Source organism: Xenopus laevis, chromosome 7L (assembly GCF_017654675.1).
Source record: "Xenopus laevis strain J_2021 chromosome 7L, Xenopus_laevis_v10.1, whole genome shotgun sequence".
Classification (NCBI taxonomy): domain Eukaryota; kingdom Metazoa; phylum Chordata; class Amphibia; order Anura; family Pipidae; genus Xenopus; species Xenopus laevis.
Window position 1 is genome coordinate 30,263,554 of NC_054383.1, and position 16,824 is coordinate 30,280,377.

The following is a 16,824-nucleotide window of genomic DNA, read 5'->3' on the forward strand; positions in this document are numbered from 1 at the left end:
CAGCAATCTGGTTGCTGGGGTCCAAATTACCCTAGCAACCATTCACTGGTTTGAATAAGAGACTGGAATATGATGAGAAATATAAAGATGAGCAATAAAAAGTAGCAATAACTATAATTTTGTAGCCTTACAATGCATTGTTTTTTAAGATCCGTGGCCCCTATTTGAAAGCTGGAAGGATAGTTCAAAAACAATAAAAAAGAAAAAATGAAGGCCAACTGCAAAGTTGCTTACAATTAGCCATTCCATAACATATTAAAAGTTAACATAAAGTTGAAACACCCCTTTATTAGCCAAATAGGCCTCGACCCAAACACTAGTTCATAAGCTTCTAATTCAGTCAATGGCTAAATTGGGGGCCCATTTTTGCCTTTTAAGCAAACCTCAAACCTAACAGCAGATACTTCCAAAAACTGCCATTTCAGCATTATAATCCACACAGTTGACCTTACCCTTCAGTCCTCAGACTATATGATAAAATGACATGATAACCGACACACTGGTTACTTTCTATCTCAGCTTAGACTTCATACAGATAAGAAAACATACTGGGGGAACTCCTGTTCATGCCTCAACCAGCATAACCAAAAATAAAAATTGTGGGCTTCATAAACAAAAATTAACAAGACAAAATTTACTCAAAAGGAGCTGGTACTGGCTCAGTTTGCAGTCTTAGCTTTTCTTCGAGACATCTCATAGACCTCCTATTATGTTATAATCCCATTACAAAAGGCCACAAAAAGCATTACATAGCAGTGCATGGTTTTGGCACACTATCCATTAGGTATAGGCATGGCCATTAATGACAATCCTGATAGCAAGTCCTTTGACTTTCTCATAGTCTGAACAGAGAGATATAAAGAGAATAAATCTAAATTCCCTTGTTGTAAGTACAAATAGATGAGTTATCCCTTTGGAAACAGAACCAGTGTAAGAAATCCATGAGATCAATAGCACATAATAATAATACGTGTGTGGTGTCCACGTGTGCCGCCGTAAAATTCATCACCAGCAATTACCTGCCTGCTGCTACGTGAACCTTAACTTTACAGAATGCTTTCCTTTCATTAAAAAAATGTAGTTTATTGTGTGATCCAAAGTTTTAGTCACATACTGAAGAACGAACAAACTGGCTTGTTTACCTCTGATGAAGGTCACAGTAAACTCTTCTGGCACCCATTTATTTCACAGCAAAATACCTTGTCTTTTATAATGTTTATTTTTTCATAAATAGACTTTCAATAAAGCAGTACTATACTTTTTTCCTTATACAGTAAGATTTATATACAGGTATGGGACCTCTTATCCAGAATCTGGGGTTTTCGGGATAACTTTCCGTAATTTGGATCCTCATAACGTAAGTCTATAGAAAATCATGTAAACATTAAGGGGGGTTATTTATCAAGCTCCAAATATCCGAACCACAAATAATTCAGTCTTCAGAGGGAAAAAAAACTACGAATTTTTCAGATTTATTAAAGTGCGATGGTCTAAAAACTCAGAATCTGAAACCCCTGGCATCTACAAGTTCCCGAGGTCCTGTATAATTCAATGGGGAAGGTCCCAGTGTCTGCGCTGATGTCAGTACTGATATACGAGTTTGTTGTTTCTGCAGCAAAAACATTTTTTTCTTAGTTTTCTGATTTTTTTGCGCAGAAACTGCAAACAATTTGGAGTTTTCTGGGAAAGCTCCGAAGTTTGCCCCGACCTATTTTTTCTTCATAAATAAAGTCAATCGGAGTTGCTCGGATTTCTAACTTAGAAATACTGAGATAAATTCGGACCTTGATAAATAACCCCCTAAATAAACCCAAAAGGATAGTTTTGCTTCCAATAAAAAATAAATATATCCTAGTCTGGATTAAGCACAAGGTATTGTTTTATTATTACAGAGAAAAAGGAAATCATTTTAGAAAATTTGGATTCTTTGGATAAAATGGAGTCGATATTTTGAGCTTTCTGGATAATGGGTTCCATACCTGTATATAAGGAATATAAATCCTCTATGCTACAAAATGTTATTTATTATTAGAGCCCCAAAAAAGGACTTACTATATAAACAGAATACTACCTTCATATAAGCTATGAGCAAAAGCATAAAGTATGCCTGGAATCTTAATGTGTTTCACGAGATAAGCTGTGGGTAAAGCAGGATTACCTGAAAAGGCATTGTTTGTGTTTAGAAAATAGATTTCTTCCCTTCCATCTCCATCAATATCACAGGCAGCGACCCCAATGGCATTGCCTTGCCGATCTCGTAAAGCATAATATGGCGAGCTCCGTTCATCAACAGCGATATTGACTAGGTGACCTTTCTCCTTGATATATTTCAGCACTAGATTCGGCCCATTGTATCTAAGGTAGAAAAAGGTAGAACTAAATTAGAATCAAGTTGCTTTAAAAAATAAATGATTAATTAACACACACACATCAGAATCAAGTTGCTTTAAAATATATATTATATATAAAAAACAATAAAAAATGTATTTTGCATCTGAACATAAACATGAAAAAAGTGAAATTTTACCTTCTTGAATGGTTTCTAAGGGTCAGGCCACACTGGGCGTTTTGGTCGCCTGGCGACTAATTGCTTAGTTTTTGCGGCGACCAATCTTCCCAAACTCCTTCCCTCACATTGCGCCGGCTAAAATGAAAAAACGTTGGCGCTAATCACAAGCCGCAATTCGTTTTCCGATGTCGCCCGTAGTTTCCTCGTGAGGCAACTTTGGAAAACGAATCGCTGCGCGTGATTAGCGCCGGTGTTTTTTCATTTTAGCCTCCGCAGAGTGAAAGAAGGCGTTTGGGGAGATTTGTCGCCGCAAAAACGAGGCGATTAGTTGCCAGGGCACCAAATCTCCGAAAGCCCAGTGTGGTCTGACCCTTAATTGTCCTTGATTTTGATTCAATACAATAAGTATCAGCTATACATCAGAACTAAAGGTTTTGGAACCTGATTTACAAATGACTCATGTTAAAGTCACAAACCAGAAGTCTTAAAAATACAGTCAACTGCATTTATTTTTATGGTTTTCCCATTGTGACAATTCTTATAGCAAAACATGAAAAACAGCCCAAAAAGCTATTTTACAATGTAACACATTATTATAATTAGTAATATTATCAGTCTTTTAATAACTGACAGTTTTACAGTGACCAGTAGCCTAGGCTACTATCCCCGATATGTAATAAAAGGCACAAAGTTTGCCCAGATGCAGTAACCAAAAGCAACCAATACGATTCTTCTTTTTAAACAGGTGACCAGTAACTGCTAGCTTCTGATTGGTTGCCATGGGTGATAAGAAGTGTAGTAAATATTGCTCCTGATATTACATAACCCCCTAAATGTCCAAAAAAGTTACAGTCACAAACTTGGCCGAAATATGGGTGATGTTAGTAGGTATAGAGCTGAATTTAAGAGAATTTTCTGCTTTCTTTGGGGCTATGGCCATGGGCAAATTTACCATATAGGCACTCAAGGGCCTATGTCTAGGGCAGCAGCTTTAAAGGGGTGTCCCTTGGATGCCTACATCGAAAAAAAAATCCAGCGGCAGGGGTTCCTGTTGCAGGGCACATTGGAAGTGATGTCACATACTGTGCTCTGACATCACATCTGACGTCACACATTTATGCTTCCTGGTAGTGTTGGACGAATTTGTCCAAAACGTTTTGCCTAGCCGAAAAATGGTGAAAAATTCACGAAATGAGAATTTTGACACCGGCATTTCTCGGGCGGCAAAATTGGCGCCGGAGACAATTTGAGGGACACCTATTTTGTCCAATTGCATTAAAGTCAATGGACCTTGGCGGCAAAACTGTCGCTGGCGCCAAAAAAAACGTTTTCTCCTTTCGCCGGCGGCAAAACGCGGAAATTCGTTGCAAATTCGTGCCTGGCGAATAAATTCGCCCATCACTACTTCCTGGTTATATCCCTTGTAGGATATGGTAAAGCTGAGATTACCTTGAACCATTCAATCAAATTAAAACTTTAGGAACCACAGTCTAAATTGAGATATTCTCTAAAAATATTGTACTGTTGTTATCCGTTAGAATCAAAGATAACTGTATGTCCATTTTCAGATGGGGTCTTTAGAAGTAACTTGGAAACTACTTTTCCAAAACTACGTCTGGTATCAACCAGCAGTTAGTCTCCCCCTACATGCAATGCTCAGCAAATAAATACAGGTATGGGAGCAGTTATCCAGAAAGCTCCGAATTATGGGAAGGCCATTTTGGAAAGACCCCCTTATCCAAAAAACCCAGGTCCCCAGCAGTCTGGATAACATCCTATACCTGTACCTTTAAGTAGGTCTTTTAACCATCAGCTGCTGAGAGCAAGATACAGTATTTGTGGGATTGCTTATTGCTCCTACATTGGGCTCACAAATGCCTTACATCCAGTTGTAGGAGTTGTTTTTCACACTACTTAAAAGGCTTGTTCACCTTTAAATTAACTTTCAGTATGATGAAGAGCTCTAAAGCTGTTCACAGTGCACCTTGACGGGATTATTAGAGGGGTGGTTCACCTTTACGTGATAGAATGACTAATTCTAAGCAACTTTTCAATTTGCTTTCATTTTTCATTTGTTACCGTTTTTTTAATTATTTACTTTCTTCTTTCTGACCCTTTGCAGCTTTCAAAAGGGGGTCCCTGACCCCATCTAAAAAAATAAATCCTCTGTAAGGCTACAAATGTATTGTTATTGCTACTTTTTATTACTCCTCTTTCTTTTCAGGCCCTCTCCTATTCATATTCCAGTCTCTTATTCAAATCAAGGCATGGTTGCTAGGGTAATTTTGACCCTAGCAACCAGATTGCTGAAATTACAAACTGCAGAGCTGCTGAAAAAAAAGCTAAAAAACTCAAAAACCACAAACAATAAAAAATGAAAACCAACTGCAAATTGTCTCAGAATATCACGCTCTATATCATACTAAAAGTTAATTTTAAAGGTCAACAACCCTTTTAAAGTTCTGTTTTGATTGTCTTTCCCTTTCCTTTAATCATATCTTGCTGAGTGATGGAAGAAATTCCTGTTTGTTTACTGATAATAGGAGCATCTGTGCAGTTGGAAAGTTTTAAAAAAAATCCTGGTAAAATTTCAGGGACAAGAAATGCAGAAACATATTAAGAAGTCTGCAACAGATGATTTGTCTTTCTTTCTCTAAGCCAGAAAAAAATGAGAATCGTTCTTTAGCCTCGAAATGCAGCTGCTGCTTTTAAATTCAAGCATCTTATTGCAGAATTAAATTCTATTTACTTATGATTTTAATTAATATATTCAGCGCTGTGATATCTGAAGCCGGGCTTTTGTGAGCGGTTTATCAAATTTAGCGAAGAGAAGACACACTCTATGGCCCTGGTATGCTAATGAAGTCGAGGATAGCGTGTCTACGCTTTTATATTGTGTTTTGTTCACTTTATAGAAACAAATGAATAATTATACAAGTAGAAGGGAGTTTTACAGTTTCGAAAAAAAGACAAGTTAATTTTATCATCAGTTATGTTCCAGAAACACAAAGTAAATAGTGTCATTTATCAGTTCTGTGACATCAAATCTAGCAGAACCAAATAAAATGCAGACTTTCTGCACAAGAACTTTCATTAGCTCGATTAGTGGATGTTATCTTGCAATGGTTTATATACAGTACACTGCATTTGGGTGTAAGCTTACAGGGGTTGTTCATTCTTAAGTATGATACATACATTGATACTCATTTAATTTTTTAAATTATTGAGTTTTTTTGTTCAGCAGTAGTGATGGGCGAATTTTGCGAAACTGGCGAACAATTTGCGAAACGCTGATTTTTGACAATTCACCGGCGTCAAAACGGGTGCCAGCATCCATTGACGCAGACGCCGATTAAATGGGCGTCCGTTAATCGTCACAGGCGTTCAAAAACGTTGACACCGGCACATTTTCGTTGCAATGGTCAATGGGCGTCCGTTAATCGTCACAGGCGTCCAAAAACGTTGACGCCGGCAAATTTTCGTTGCAAATTCTCAAATTTATTTGACGGCGGTGAAATTCGCGCTGCGAATTCGCGCCTGCCGAATATATTCGCCCATCACTATTCAGCAGCTCTCCAGTTGTGAACTTGAAAGCTATCTGGTTGTTAGGGTCCAGTACCCCAGAAACCAGGCAGTGGTTTGATAAAATAGAATAGGAATAGTAGAGGGTCTGAATAGAAAGATAAGATATAACTATCACATTGTAGCATATCAGAGTAATAGTTTTTTAGCTGCCTGGCCAATGATCCCCCTTTTAAAGAGGAAGTAGGTGGAGGAGGAAGGAATATAAAACTGATAAAAAAGGAAAATATTAAAGGGGAACTATTGTGAAAATGATAATAATATAAGATTCAGCATACTGAAATAAGACATTTTCTAAATACAATAAAATTATGCATTGTACAGACTATTTAATTGATTGTATTTAGAAAGTTTATTTTTTAAGTATGCTGAAGCTAATATTTACATTTTCACGATAGTTCCCCTTTAAGGTCAACTGAAAAGCTGCTCAGAACAACACATTCTACAACAAACTAAAAGCTAAAGTAAACAAAAAAACTCCCCCTTTTTTGCAGACTTACAGGTAACACTAAGGCCTCATTCACATGCTACCGAAATTTCTTATCTTACACAAGACAAAATTTGTTAGATGCCTCAACATCATAATTCTGTATTTCTAGACATGGGCACAATCTGATGCATTTAAAGAAAAAATCCCAATGTAAAATCCAAAAAGTTTATTATGTCACCAGTGATACTTGGGGTCTGGGTGCTCACGCCCAGACCTACAGCTCGAGGTGGTGGTATCCAACCGAAGGAAAAAAACGATAGGCGCTCACAGATCCCACAAACAGGTTTGTAAAAAACCTGAGGACTTTATTTAGGCCACAAAGTAAATGAATACATAGTCACGCATTTTGTGCCATCTGACACTTAATCATAGGCTTAAAAAAAAAAGACAGATCGGTATGCCAGATATATACCCCTGACCCACCAATCTGACCCTTGAGTCAGAAACCAGCAAGAGAATAGCAGGGACAATCCTTACCCCTCTGCCACCCTGAGGTGACTTTCGTGCTGCTGCCCCCCTCCCACATTGGACTGGGCCAGCGGGATACCGGGGAAAATCCCCGCCGGCCCAGATCCGCTATTTTCAGGCCGCCCATAAAAGAAAGTGTGCATGCACACAAATGCACACGCTCGGCGGCGGGGAGGCAGTGTGCCCACACGTGGATGCACACCGGAGGGGGGCCCTGGACAGCAGACCCTGTCCACCTTTTCAGAAACGGAGGGGGTCCACGTCATGAACATAGAAGGCTTTTTGCTGCCCCTGGTAACTTGTGGGGCAATACAGTTTGAGGTGAGTTTCTCAACTTGCATTATTTGTGCAGCGCTCAGGGACAATAGTAACAAAAGCCTTTAGCAAAAATCTGTATACACAGAACCAGCTTGAGCTCAGATAACAAACAGGAGGGGATATTAATTTTAGAATTTGGCACATAATGATGACACCTGTGAACAGAGCCCCGGCGACCGATGCGCTGAAAGGTAGGAAGGTGTGCCAGTATCCCGGGGCACCTAATATAACTAAAACTACCAACAATTCCAGCACATAGGATTGCACCAGGGTATTCATAGGATGCAGCACACCAATGAATGACTTTATTCTTCAGAATGATACACTAGAAATATTATGATATTCACCTTTTTTATGACTTCAATTGCCTAACCTCATCTGAACACTAAACAGGAACAAGAATGAATCTGGGAGCATTAGTCGAGCCAAGGCATTGCCCAAGAATTTTAAACTGGCCATACTTTGGTCATACTTAAAGAGATCTGCTCATTTTATGGATCGTTCACTGATTTGCCTACAAACTAGCAAATCTTTCACTGATTTATCCATCTTGAGCTAGTCAATATCCAGAAGGGCTGAAAAATCTTCCAAACGGTTTTCTCAGTTCCGTTGTTATCAGATTGTTCACCAGAAATAAAGACTTTTTTCAATTGCTTAGCATTTATTATTTTGGTTCCCAAATTAAATTTTGAAGTTCAATGTTTAATGTTCAGGTTTAATGTTTAAGGTACAGATTCTTAACTGTTACAATTCACTACATTAGTTTATACATTTCTTAGCAGTATATTTGTACGGAACACATTTTAGGACATCCTCCGGGGAAATTCCTGTCCTCCATTCGATGTCCTATAGCTTATGAATGCTGCATTGGTTGTTTTTACTGTCACTCATCCTCAAATGCTGCGGTTACACCTCAGTCCTCTACCCTCCCTTCTCAGCCGTCAGCCATACGAACTCCCTCCTCAGACCTCCGCCTTCCGCCCTCTGTCCTCCGCCCTCAGTCATCCGCTGAGTAGGGAGAAACTAGGACCCAGGACTGATGGCTGAGGATGGAGAAGCGACCACCCAGGATGAATGGCTGAGGAGGGAGGAATGAGGACCCAGGACCCATGTTGGATGGCTGGGGAGTGAGGACGCAGGACGCATGGCTAAGGAGGGAGGAGCAAGGACCCGGGTTAGTAGACTGAGGAGCAGGAGCTGACAGCTGAGGAAGGAGGAGCGAGGTGTGACGTCTGCTTTGAGGGAGGGGTGATTTGAAAAGCAGGTGATGCTGCATTACTCTAGCATAGGAGATTGCATACAGGACAGGGATTTCCTCGGAGGATTTCCCAAAATGCATTCCATATATTTGGAATATTAGCAACTATTGTATCAACTGCTGCCTTTAATGAAACTGGGGGAATTCTGATCAGCAGGGACAAAGATAAGAAATGTATCTACTAAATTTGTCAATTTAGAACAGAAGTGTTTATTTTTGGTGAACTATCTGAAACCAATATGACTATGAAGATTTCCATTCATCCAGGTCATGGTATATCTAGTATAGGTAAATCTAAAACAACTGGACTTGCTGAGCAATCATTGAAGACGTTTCACTACTCATCTGAGCTGAAGAAGCTGCTCCGATGAGCAGTGAAACGTCTTCAATGAATACTCAGCAAGTCCAGTTGTTTTAGATTTTCCTATTCCAACTGAGCAGAAAAAAGTGTTGGAAGGTGTACCATTTAAAACAAAAAAAAAAATTAACAGGATAATGCATAATAATGTGTAATGTCATAAGGCAAAGCAATGAGTAAGATGTGCAGTACTATTGTGGGGAACACAATCCAATCATACACACTCTTCTCAAATACCTCTTCTTCGTGTTTCTTCTAACTACTGCTTCATGCCTACAATATTACAGTTGCAAGTAGTGATTATGGTCAATCAAGATACTTGTTGACATTCAGGAAAGATGCACAGCCTCAAACTGTTCCTGAACTCTAACTTCCACCAGTTCTTAGTTCCAACAGACAAAGGGCATACAGTATTGCTAGAAATCTACCAGTCAGCAATAACAACAATACTGGAAATTTCTACAGCATCCTCGTTTATTACAATAATACAATAGTATGATAAAATGTAAGATATTCATTCCAGCCTTAAAGCTTATAGTAGGTAAAACTCCACCTGTATATTCACGAGGATTATATATATAAACTGAGAATCTGATTTCTGAAAGATTGACTGGAGATTGAGGCAAAAGTGTTCCTGTTGTCACAGTGAAATGGGTTGTTCACCTTTAAATTAACTTTTAGAGCAGGGGTCCCCAATCTTTTTTACCCATGAGCCACATTCAATTGTAAAAAGAGTTGGGGAGCAAGACAGGCCTAGGTATGCCAATTAAGGGCTGTGATTGGCTATTTTGTAGTCCATAGGTGCACTGGCAGCCTAAAGGAGGCTATGTTTGATTGTACATCTGGTTTTACGCAACCAATACTTGCCTCCAAGCTGAGAATTCAAAAATAATCACCACCTGCTTTGAGGTCACTGGGAGCAACATCCGAGGGGTTGAGGAGCAACATGAACCATAATTTCAATTTCCCAGCTACCCCATGTCATGTGACTTGTGCTCTGATAAACTTCAATCACTCTTTTTTCTTTACATATTCAGTTACATTCAGAAGGAAAAACAGCAGCCTGCCAGAAAGCATTACTCCCCTGAAGTGCAGGCACAAGTCACATGACATGGGGCAGCTGGGAAATTGACAAAATGTCTAGCCCCATGTCAGATTTCAAAATTGAATATAAAAAAATCTGTTTGCTCTTTTGAGAAATGGATTTCAGTGCAGAATTCTGCTGGAGCAGCACTATTAACTGATTCATTTTGAAAAAAAATTTAAATTTTTTCCCATGACAGTATTCCTTTAAGAAAAACAATTCTTTTTATCAGCCACTAGAGAGGCATTTAATAAGAACGATTCCAGGCACATTTCTTCATGTGAGAGCTTGGCACACCTTGTAATTGCAAATCTTATGAATATATGATGATCGGAATGCTTATTTTATACAACACATTATAAGGCAAGAGAGAACATAAGAAGCCTAGAGAGTCATGAGCAGAAACCTGATAATGCAATTTAATAGGGACAGAGCAATAGAGTTGTTGATGTTGGTGGGAAGTTGAAGAATATGAATTATACATGACAGAGAATGCGTTATTTCTTTAATGCGGTATGAGAAGTCTAATATGTGGATACATGTATATTTATTGACTGCACGTAGCTAATATTAGACACAGTGCTATACCTGATGAGAGTGTTCATTTCATGGACAAAGCCAGAGTTACCGGACTAATCTTCAATACCATTGGCATCTTCCAATTCTTAAAACAATATGACAACGTCATTTACAAATATCCCATTTACTAGAATTCAATGGAAATTGAATCTCACTCCGTGATACCTTAACTCAGAAAACAATAATGCCGGCTACCGTTCTAGTTTTGAAATCATTTATACTTTAAGCTATTTTTTTATAAGTAGTCACTATCTTTGTTTTTCTGCGGCTTGAAAAATTATATTATACTAGTGGGGGGTGGAAAATCAACGAGGGACTGTAGAAAGCCACACAAAATATCATTACAGGTAATGATGGCAGTGATCCATTAGATTTTTGCTTATTCCATTATTTTAGGAATATTAATATTAAACAGCTCAAAGGACATGTCCAATGTTACCTGTAAATGCAGGGCTAGGCAAAATGTGAGATGGAAGCAAGCCCAGAATTTGAATTTAATGGGCAGATTGATCACTGTTGAGTGGACAATTTGTACGGATGTAACAACTAACAAATACGTTAATATGACAGACAGAAAATTAGCAGTACTGTGACCTTCCATCTATTTCAGTAATCGGCTCCTAATTTCCACCTGTCCAAAACTGCTAAATATGGAAAAATATGCTGTTAAATAAATATTTCAGATCTCAGCGCTTCTAACAAAAAATACGAATGCAGCTGAAAAAAATTAATAATAACAGGCCAATATAGCACAGGGTTTTTTTGGTCAGTGTTTAAAGGGACATGGTTTTTATCTTTTCTCTGCATTGCTTTTTTTTCCTCTGATACTTCCATATATTTGTAAGATCTATTTGATTATGAAATAGGGATGCACCGAATGCAATATTTGGGATTCGGCCGAATCCCCGAATCCTTCATGAAAGATACCGAATCCTAATTTGTAAATGCAAATTAGGGCTGGGAAAGGAAAAAGTGCGAGAAATGTTTTTACTTCCTTGTTTTGTGATGAAAAGTCACGTGATTTCCTTTCCTGGCCCTAATTTACATATGCAAATTAGGATTCGGATTCAGTTCGGCCAGGCACAAGGATTCCGGTCGAATCCTGCTGAAAAAGACTGAATCCTGGCCAAATCCTGAACCGAATCCTGGATTCGGTGCATCCCTATTATGAAATAAAGTCATAAATGGCAGGAAGAAACCAGTCGCTTTACATTAGTTACAATATGTTTACAATACAGCAAAGTAAGGATAGGAAAAAAAAACAAAAAAAGAAGAGAACAAAGTTCTCAAAGTAAAAGGATGGTTCACTTTTATTATACTATAAAATGGCAAATTCTAAGCAACTTCATTATTTATTTTTTATAGTTTTCCTATATTTGCCTTCTGCTTGCCAGCTTTCAAATGGGGGGGGGGTCACTGACCCCATCTAAAAACAAATGCTCTTTGATTTGATTTTTGCTGTGATGTAGAGAGTGATATTCTGAGACAATTTGTAATTGATTTTTGTTTTTATTTGTTGGTGGTTTTTGATTAATTTAGCTTATTATTCAACAGCACTCCAGTTTGCAGTTTCAGCAATCTGGTGCAAGGATCCAAATTACCCTAGCAACTATGCATTGATTTGAATAAGACTAAAGGTGGCCATAGACGTAACAACTACGATCTTTCCTGGAAAAGATTTTTCCAGGAATGATCGTTTGTTTCAATGCACACACGTAAAGCTGAATCGTCATATATACAGGTAGAAACAATATAATTCTACTTGTATCTGATGATTCAGCACTAACAATGGCTGATGTTCCGGTGCCTTCATTGGCGCCCAATCAAAATTCTCTGGGCAGCATGATCCGACCGAAGTCTTCTTCGGACGAGCCGACCGAAGTCTTCTGCCGATATCAGTCGGCTTGTCTCCCACCATACACGCACTGAATATCTTACGAAAACTTGTTTTCTACGATATTATCGGTGCTTCTATGGTCACCATAAAAATATGACTAGGAGAGGGCTCGAAAAGAAAGATAATTAATAAAAAGTAGCAATACCTATACAATTGTAGCCTTACGGAATATTTGTTTTTAGATGGGGTCAGTGACCCCCATTTGAAAGCTGGAAAGAGTAAGAAAACGGAAAATAATTTAAAAACTATAAAATAAAAAAAAATTAAAAAAATTAGGCCAATTTAAAAGTTGCTTAGAATTAGCCATTCTATAGGATACTAAAAGTTAACTTAAACACCCCTTCAAAAAGCCTGATACAGCACCCAGAAAACCCCAACTGTCTCCTCTATCCTCCCTTTACATGGACCACCGCCATTGACTCTACCTTAAAATGACCTCTGTTATTCCCAATCAATGGTGATGTTTCTGCTCCCGTCTTTGCTCACATAGACAACGGTTATATATTATAGGTTATATAATAATTTGAAAGAAAATGCACATTTGTGGAGACACATGTTTCTCTATATACAAACAGCCATACCGTAAACATTTACTCACAATATAACAAAGAATCACATGGAAAATAATTCTTTATTCACCTTTTACAGATATATTTTCCCTTTAATACACTGATTTTTTTGCCAGACTGAGGAAGGTAGGAAAGGTGCAGAAGGCTGAATCCTGCTGTGTAAAACACAGAGGGAAGTAAATTGCTTCCCCCGCAATTGCAGAAAAATAGCATATGCAATCTTATATACTTAGACTATATCATTTGATCAACACTGTTGCACATATATCTGTTACAACATGATCTTAAACTGCATTTTTTATTTTTAACAAAAGAACAGATTAATTCCCCAGTGGCAGTTGGATTTCGGGCATAACTGTAATTTTACAAATTAGGCACATAAAACCAATGTTCCCCCTAACTGTTATGAATTATAATAGTTATCTAGATATATCTGATGAGGCTAGAAGTATTGGTTCACAAGTGATAGAGGTCCTGGGGCTTGACATACCTGCTTTATAACAGAAATGATATGCTTCTTTTATCAAAGAGGTGGAAAAGAACAGTAGATGAGATGTGTGATAAAGTGATGAAAAATGTGTGATAAGTGTGAAAAATTGCACTGAAGGCAAAACAAGCATTTTAATAGCATGTTTAAAGAGGAGTTTTCACTTCATTATTTCATTTATATCATTATAGCAAAGTGAGGTCCTTGTTCCTGGCCGATCTGAATCCAAATCCTAATTTGCATATGTAAATTAGGGGCGAGTAGGGAAAGAAGAATGTTTTCCCACTTTTCCTTTCCTGCCCCTAATTTGCATATGCAAATTAGGATTAGGATTTGGTTCGGTATTCGGTCGAATCTTTCACCAAGGATTCGGCCGAATCCCAAATAGTAGATTCGGTGCATCCCTATTCACTATACAGGTATGGGACCTGCTATCCAGAATGGATGGGACCTGGTTTTTACCGGATAGAGGATCTTTCCATAATTTGGATCTCCATACCTTAAGTCTACTAAAAAATTATTTAAACATTCATTAAACCCAGTAGGATTGTTTTGCCAGCAATAAGGATAAGGTACTGTTTTATTATTACAGAGGGAAATCATTTTTTTTACATTTTAATTATTTGATTAAAATGGAGTCTATGGAAGATGACCTTTCCGGATAACTGTAGCAGAACAAGATTACATTCACACTGAAGTTAGAAGCCCCAGAGCAGAATGTCTTACAATTCCATTGGATCCCAACTGGGCTGCACGGTTCTTCATACATGTATGAGCATTTGCAGAATATAGTTTTGACCCTGTCATTTGGACCAATAATAGAATAAAAGACCATGTAGGCATAACCATAGAGAAAGCCGACCCTGTGGTCAGGTGTGGGGAACAGGGGGGCCCGGAACATGGGTCTGCTTCCTTTATAGTTAATATACCCAGGCCCGGATTTGTGGAAAGGAAATTTTTAAATTTACTGTGTGCCCATTGCTCCGGTCTATGATGAAAATTTGAGTGAATAAAAAGGGATTGGACGGGGCGATGAACGGCAGCAGTCCTAGGGGTGCCCGCCATGTAAATCCAGCCCTGAATATACCCTCTCCCCAGCCGCTCTCTTACCTTTTTGGTCATGAATGGCTGGGGGAGTAGGGGAAGCAACTGGGCAGGTGAGTGGAGCGACGGAGTGTTGGGCCGGAGCTGCAGTGTGCTGGGCCCTTCCAAAGTTTTTTGCAGGGGGGCCAAACGCAACTTTGTTATGCCACTGGTGATTAGTGTGGAGGATGCAGTAGAGATATATTGCTTCAGTCATTGTGTATCATAGTGCAAATTATTTATTTGTATATAAGGAAATAAAACTGAATCTGCATCACACGAATGCCCCTGGATGAATAAGCTCCAGGCCAGCAGCATTAGGAATGCTTAACATCACAAAAACCTAAGCAGCTTACAATCTGGTTCCTCTGTTCATATCAAAGGTCCAAAACTTGAAAGATGTCTCTGAAGTTAAATTGTATTCATGAAATCAAAGTAAAGATCAGTGCATTATAGATCCCGAGACATTGCATGTGCCTGAGTGAACTCATAGCTTTATCAGACGGATAAAAGGATTGACCACTAACACCTTCCAAAAGCACCCAGATATTCACTAATGAAAAATATAAACCATGGGCACAACACAAAGAGTGGGCTGTATTATGAGATGTATAGAAAACAACAGCTACTAGAGATCACTGAAAGGCTGGAAAAGAGAGACATTTCTTATATTCAACCAGATATTAATTCAAAATTCAACCTTAACCACTTTAATATACTTTTTTCATCCAGCTCTTACTGGTGTTGCAGAAGGTTGCGTGTTTTTCATCTGCACCTCTTAACTGATATGGCTTCAAAGAAATGGAACAGAAACCCACCCAAAACTGTTTGAATTAGGGATGCACCGAATACACTATTTTGGATTTGGCCGAACCCCAGAATCCTTCGCTAAAGATTCGGCCGAATACCGAACCGAATCCTAATTTGCATACGCAAATTAGAGATGGGAAGGGGAAAACATTTTTTAATTCCTTGTTTTGTGACAAAAAGTCACGCGATTTCCCTCCCCGTCCCTAATTTGCGTATGCAAATTAGGATTCTGATTTGGTTCAGCCAGGCAGAAGGATTCGGCAGAAGAATCCTGGATTCGGTGCATCCCTAGTTTGAATAAATCACTAAATGAATGAGCCAACTAGGTTTGAATGCCACTATGAATCACTCACTAGCACTTTTTGATGGCAAAATTCCTAAATATTAACACTGAACAGTAAGGAAATCTTTCCTGCATGGATGAGAAATCTATTTTGTTTACATTTTTACACTGACTTTGTTTATATGGGTAGACTCACATACCCCACCAATGTGCCTATAATTAAAACTGTCCCATTTTTTTGGAGCTTTGCTTTCCACGTGTAACTGTCCGTTCATCTAATCCATTCATCTGGTCTATCGGAAATTATTTTATTAGATGGATGTGCAAAACTGAATCCGACATCCATAATATGCAATGCTCAAGGATGTCAATTATATATATATATATATATATATATATATATATATATATATATATATATATATATATATATATATATATATATATATAGGAGTGTGTGAGCCGCACACCCTAAACATAATCGAGACCTGGGTGCTCATGAATAAGGAGTGGATACAAAGTGTGAAATGATGGCAGGATTTTAAACTAAAAGCAGGTGTGTCAAAAAAAGAAAAAAGGTTTAAGGAAAAGTTTTCATTAAAGGACCAGTAACATCAAAAAAAAAAAAAAAAAAATTGTTTGTATTTATGGAAAAAAAAAACACCAAGACATATTTTACTTTAAAACCGCAAAGTCTTTATTTAGAAATAACTTACCGATACTCCGCTTGCGCTCCTCTTCAGGAGTGGAGTATCGCTAAGTTATTTCTTAATTAAGACTTTGCGATTTTAAAGTTAAATATGTCTTGTTTTTTTTTCGTTATATACAAACAAATTTTTTTAAAAAAACCATTTTTTGATGTTACTGGTCCTTTAAGAAAGGTACCTGCGGGGGACCGAAACATCAGATTTTTTGACTACATTTACTTTGGTTTAGTAACTAGTGCCATCACTACAGAAATTATATATATAGCACTGTTTTACTTTTGGAACTTGCTGGGGCTCATCTATAAACACTGGGCAGATTTACTCCTGGCAGGGTCGGACTGG

The 16,824-nt window shown here is 38.2% G+C and overlaps 1 protein-coding gene across 4 annotated transcripts in view; it reads right to left on the bottom strand.

The window, feature by feature from the left end:
• LOC108696168 (cartilage acidic protein 1) overlaps window positions 1-16,824 on the bottom strand; it is a 363,333-nt gene that overhangs the window by 249,969 nt on the left and 96,540 nt on the right. For all 4 annotated transcript variants that reach the window (XM_041568725.1, XM_041568726.1, XM_041568727.1 and 1 more), the window contains exon 3: window positions 2,159-2,355. In XM_041568725.1, the coding sequence (XP_041424659.1) occupies window positions 2,159-2,355 (197 nt within the window). The remainder of the gene's footprint in view (window positions 1-2,158; window positions 2,356-16,824) is intronic.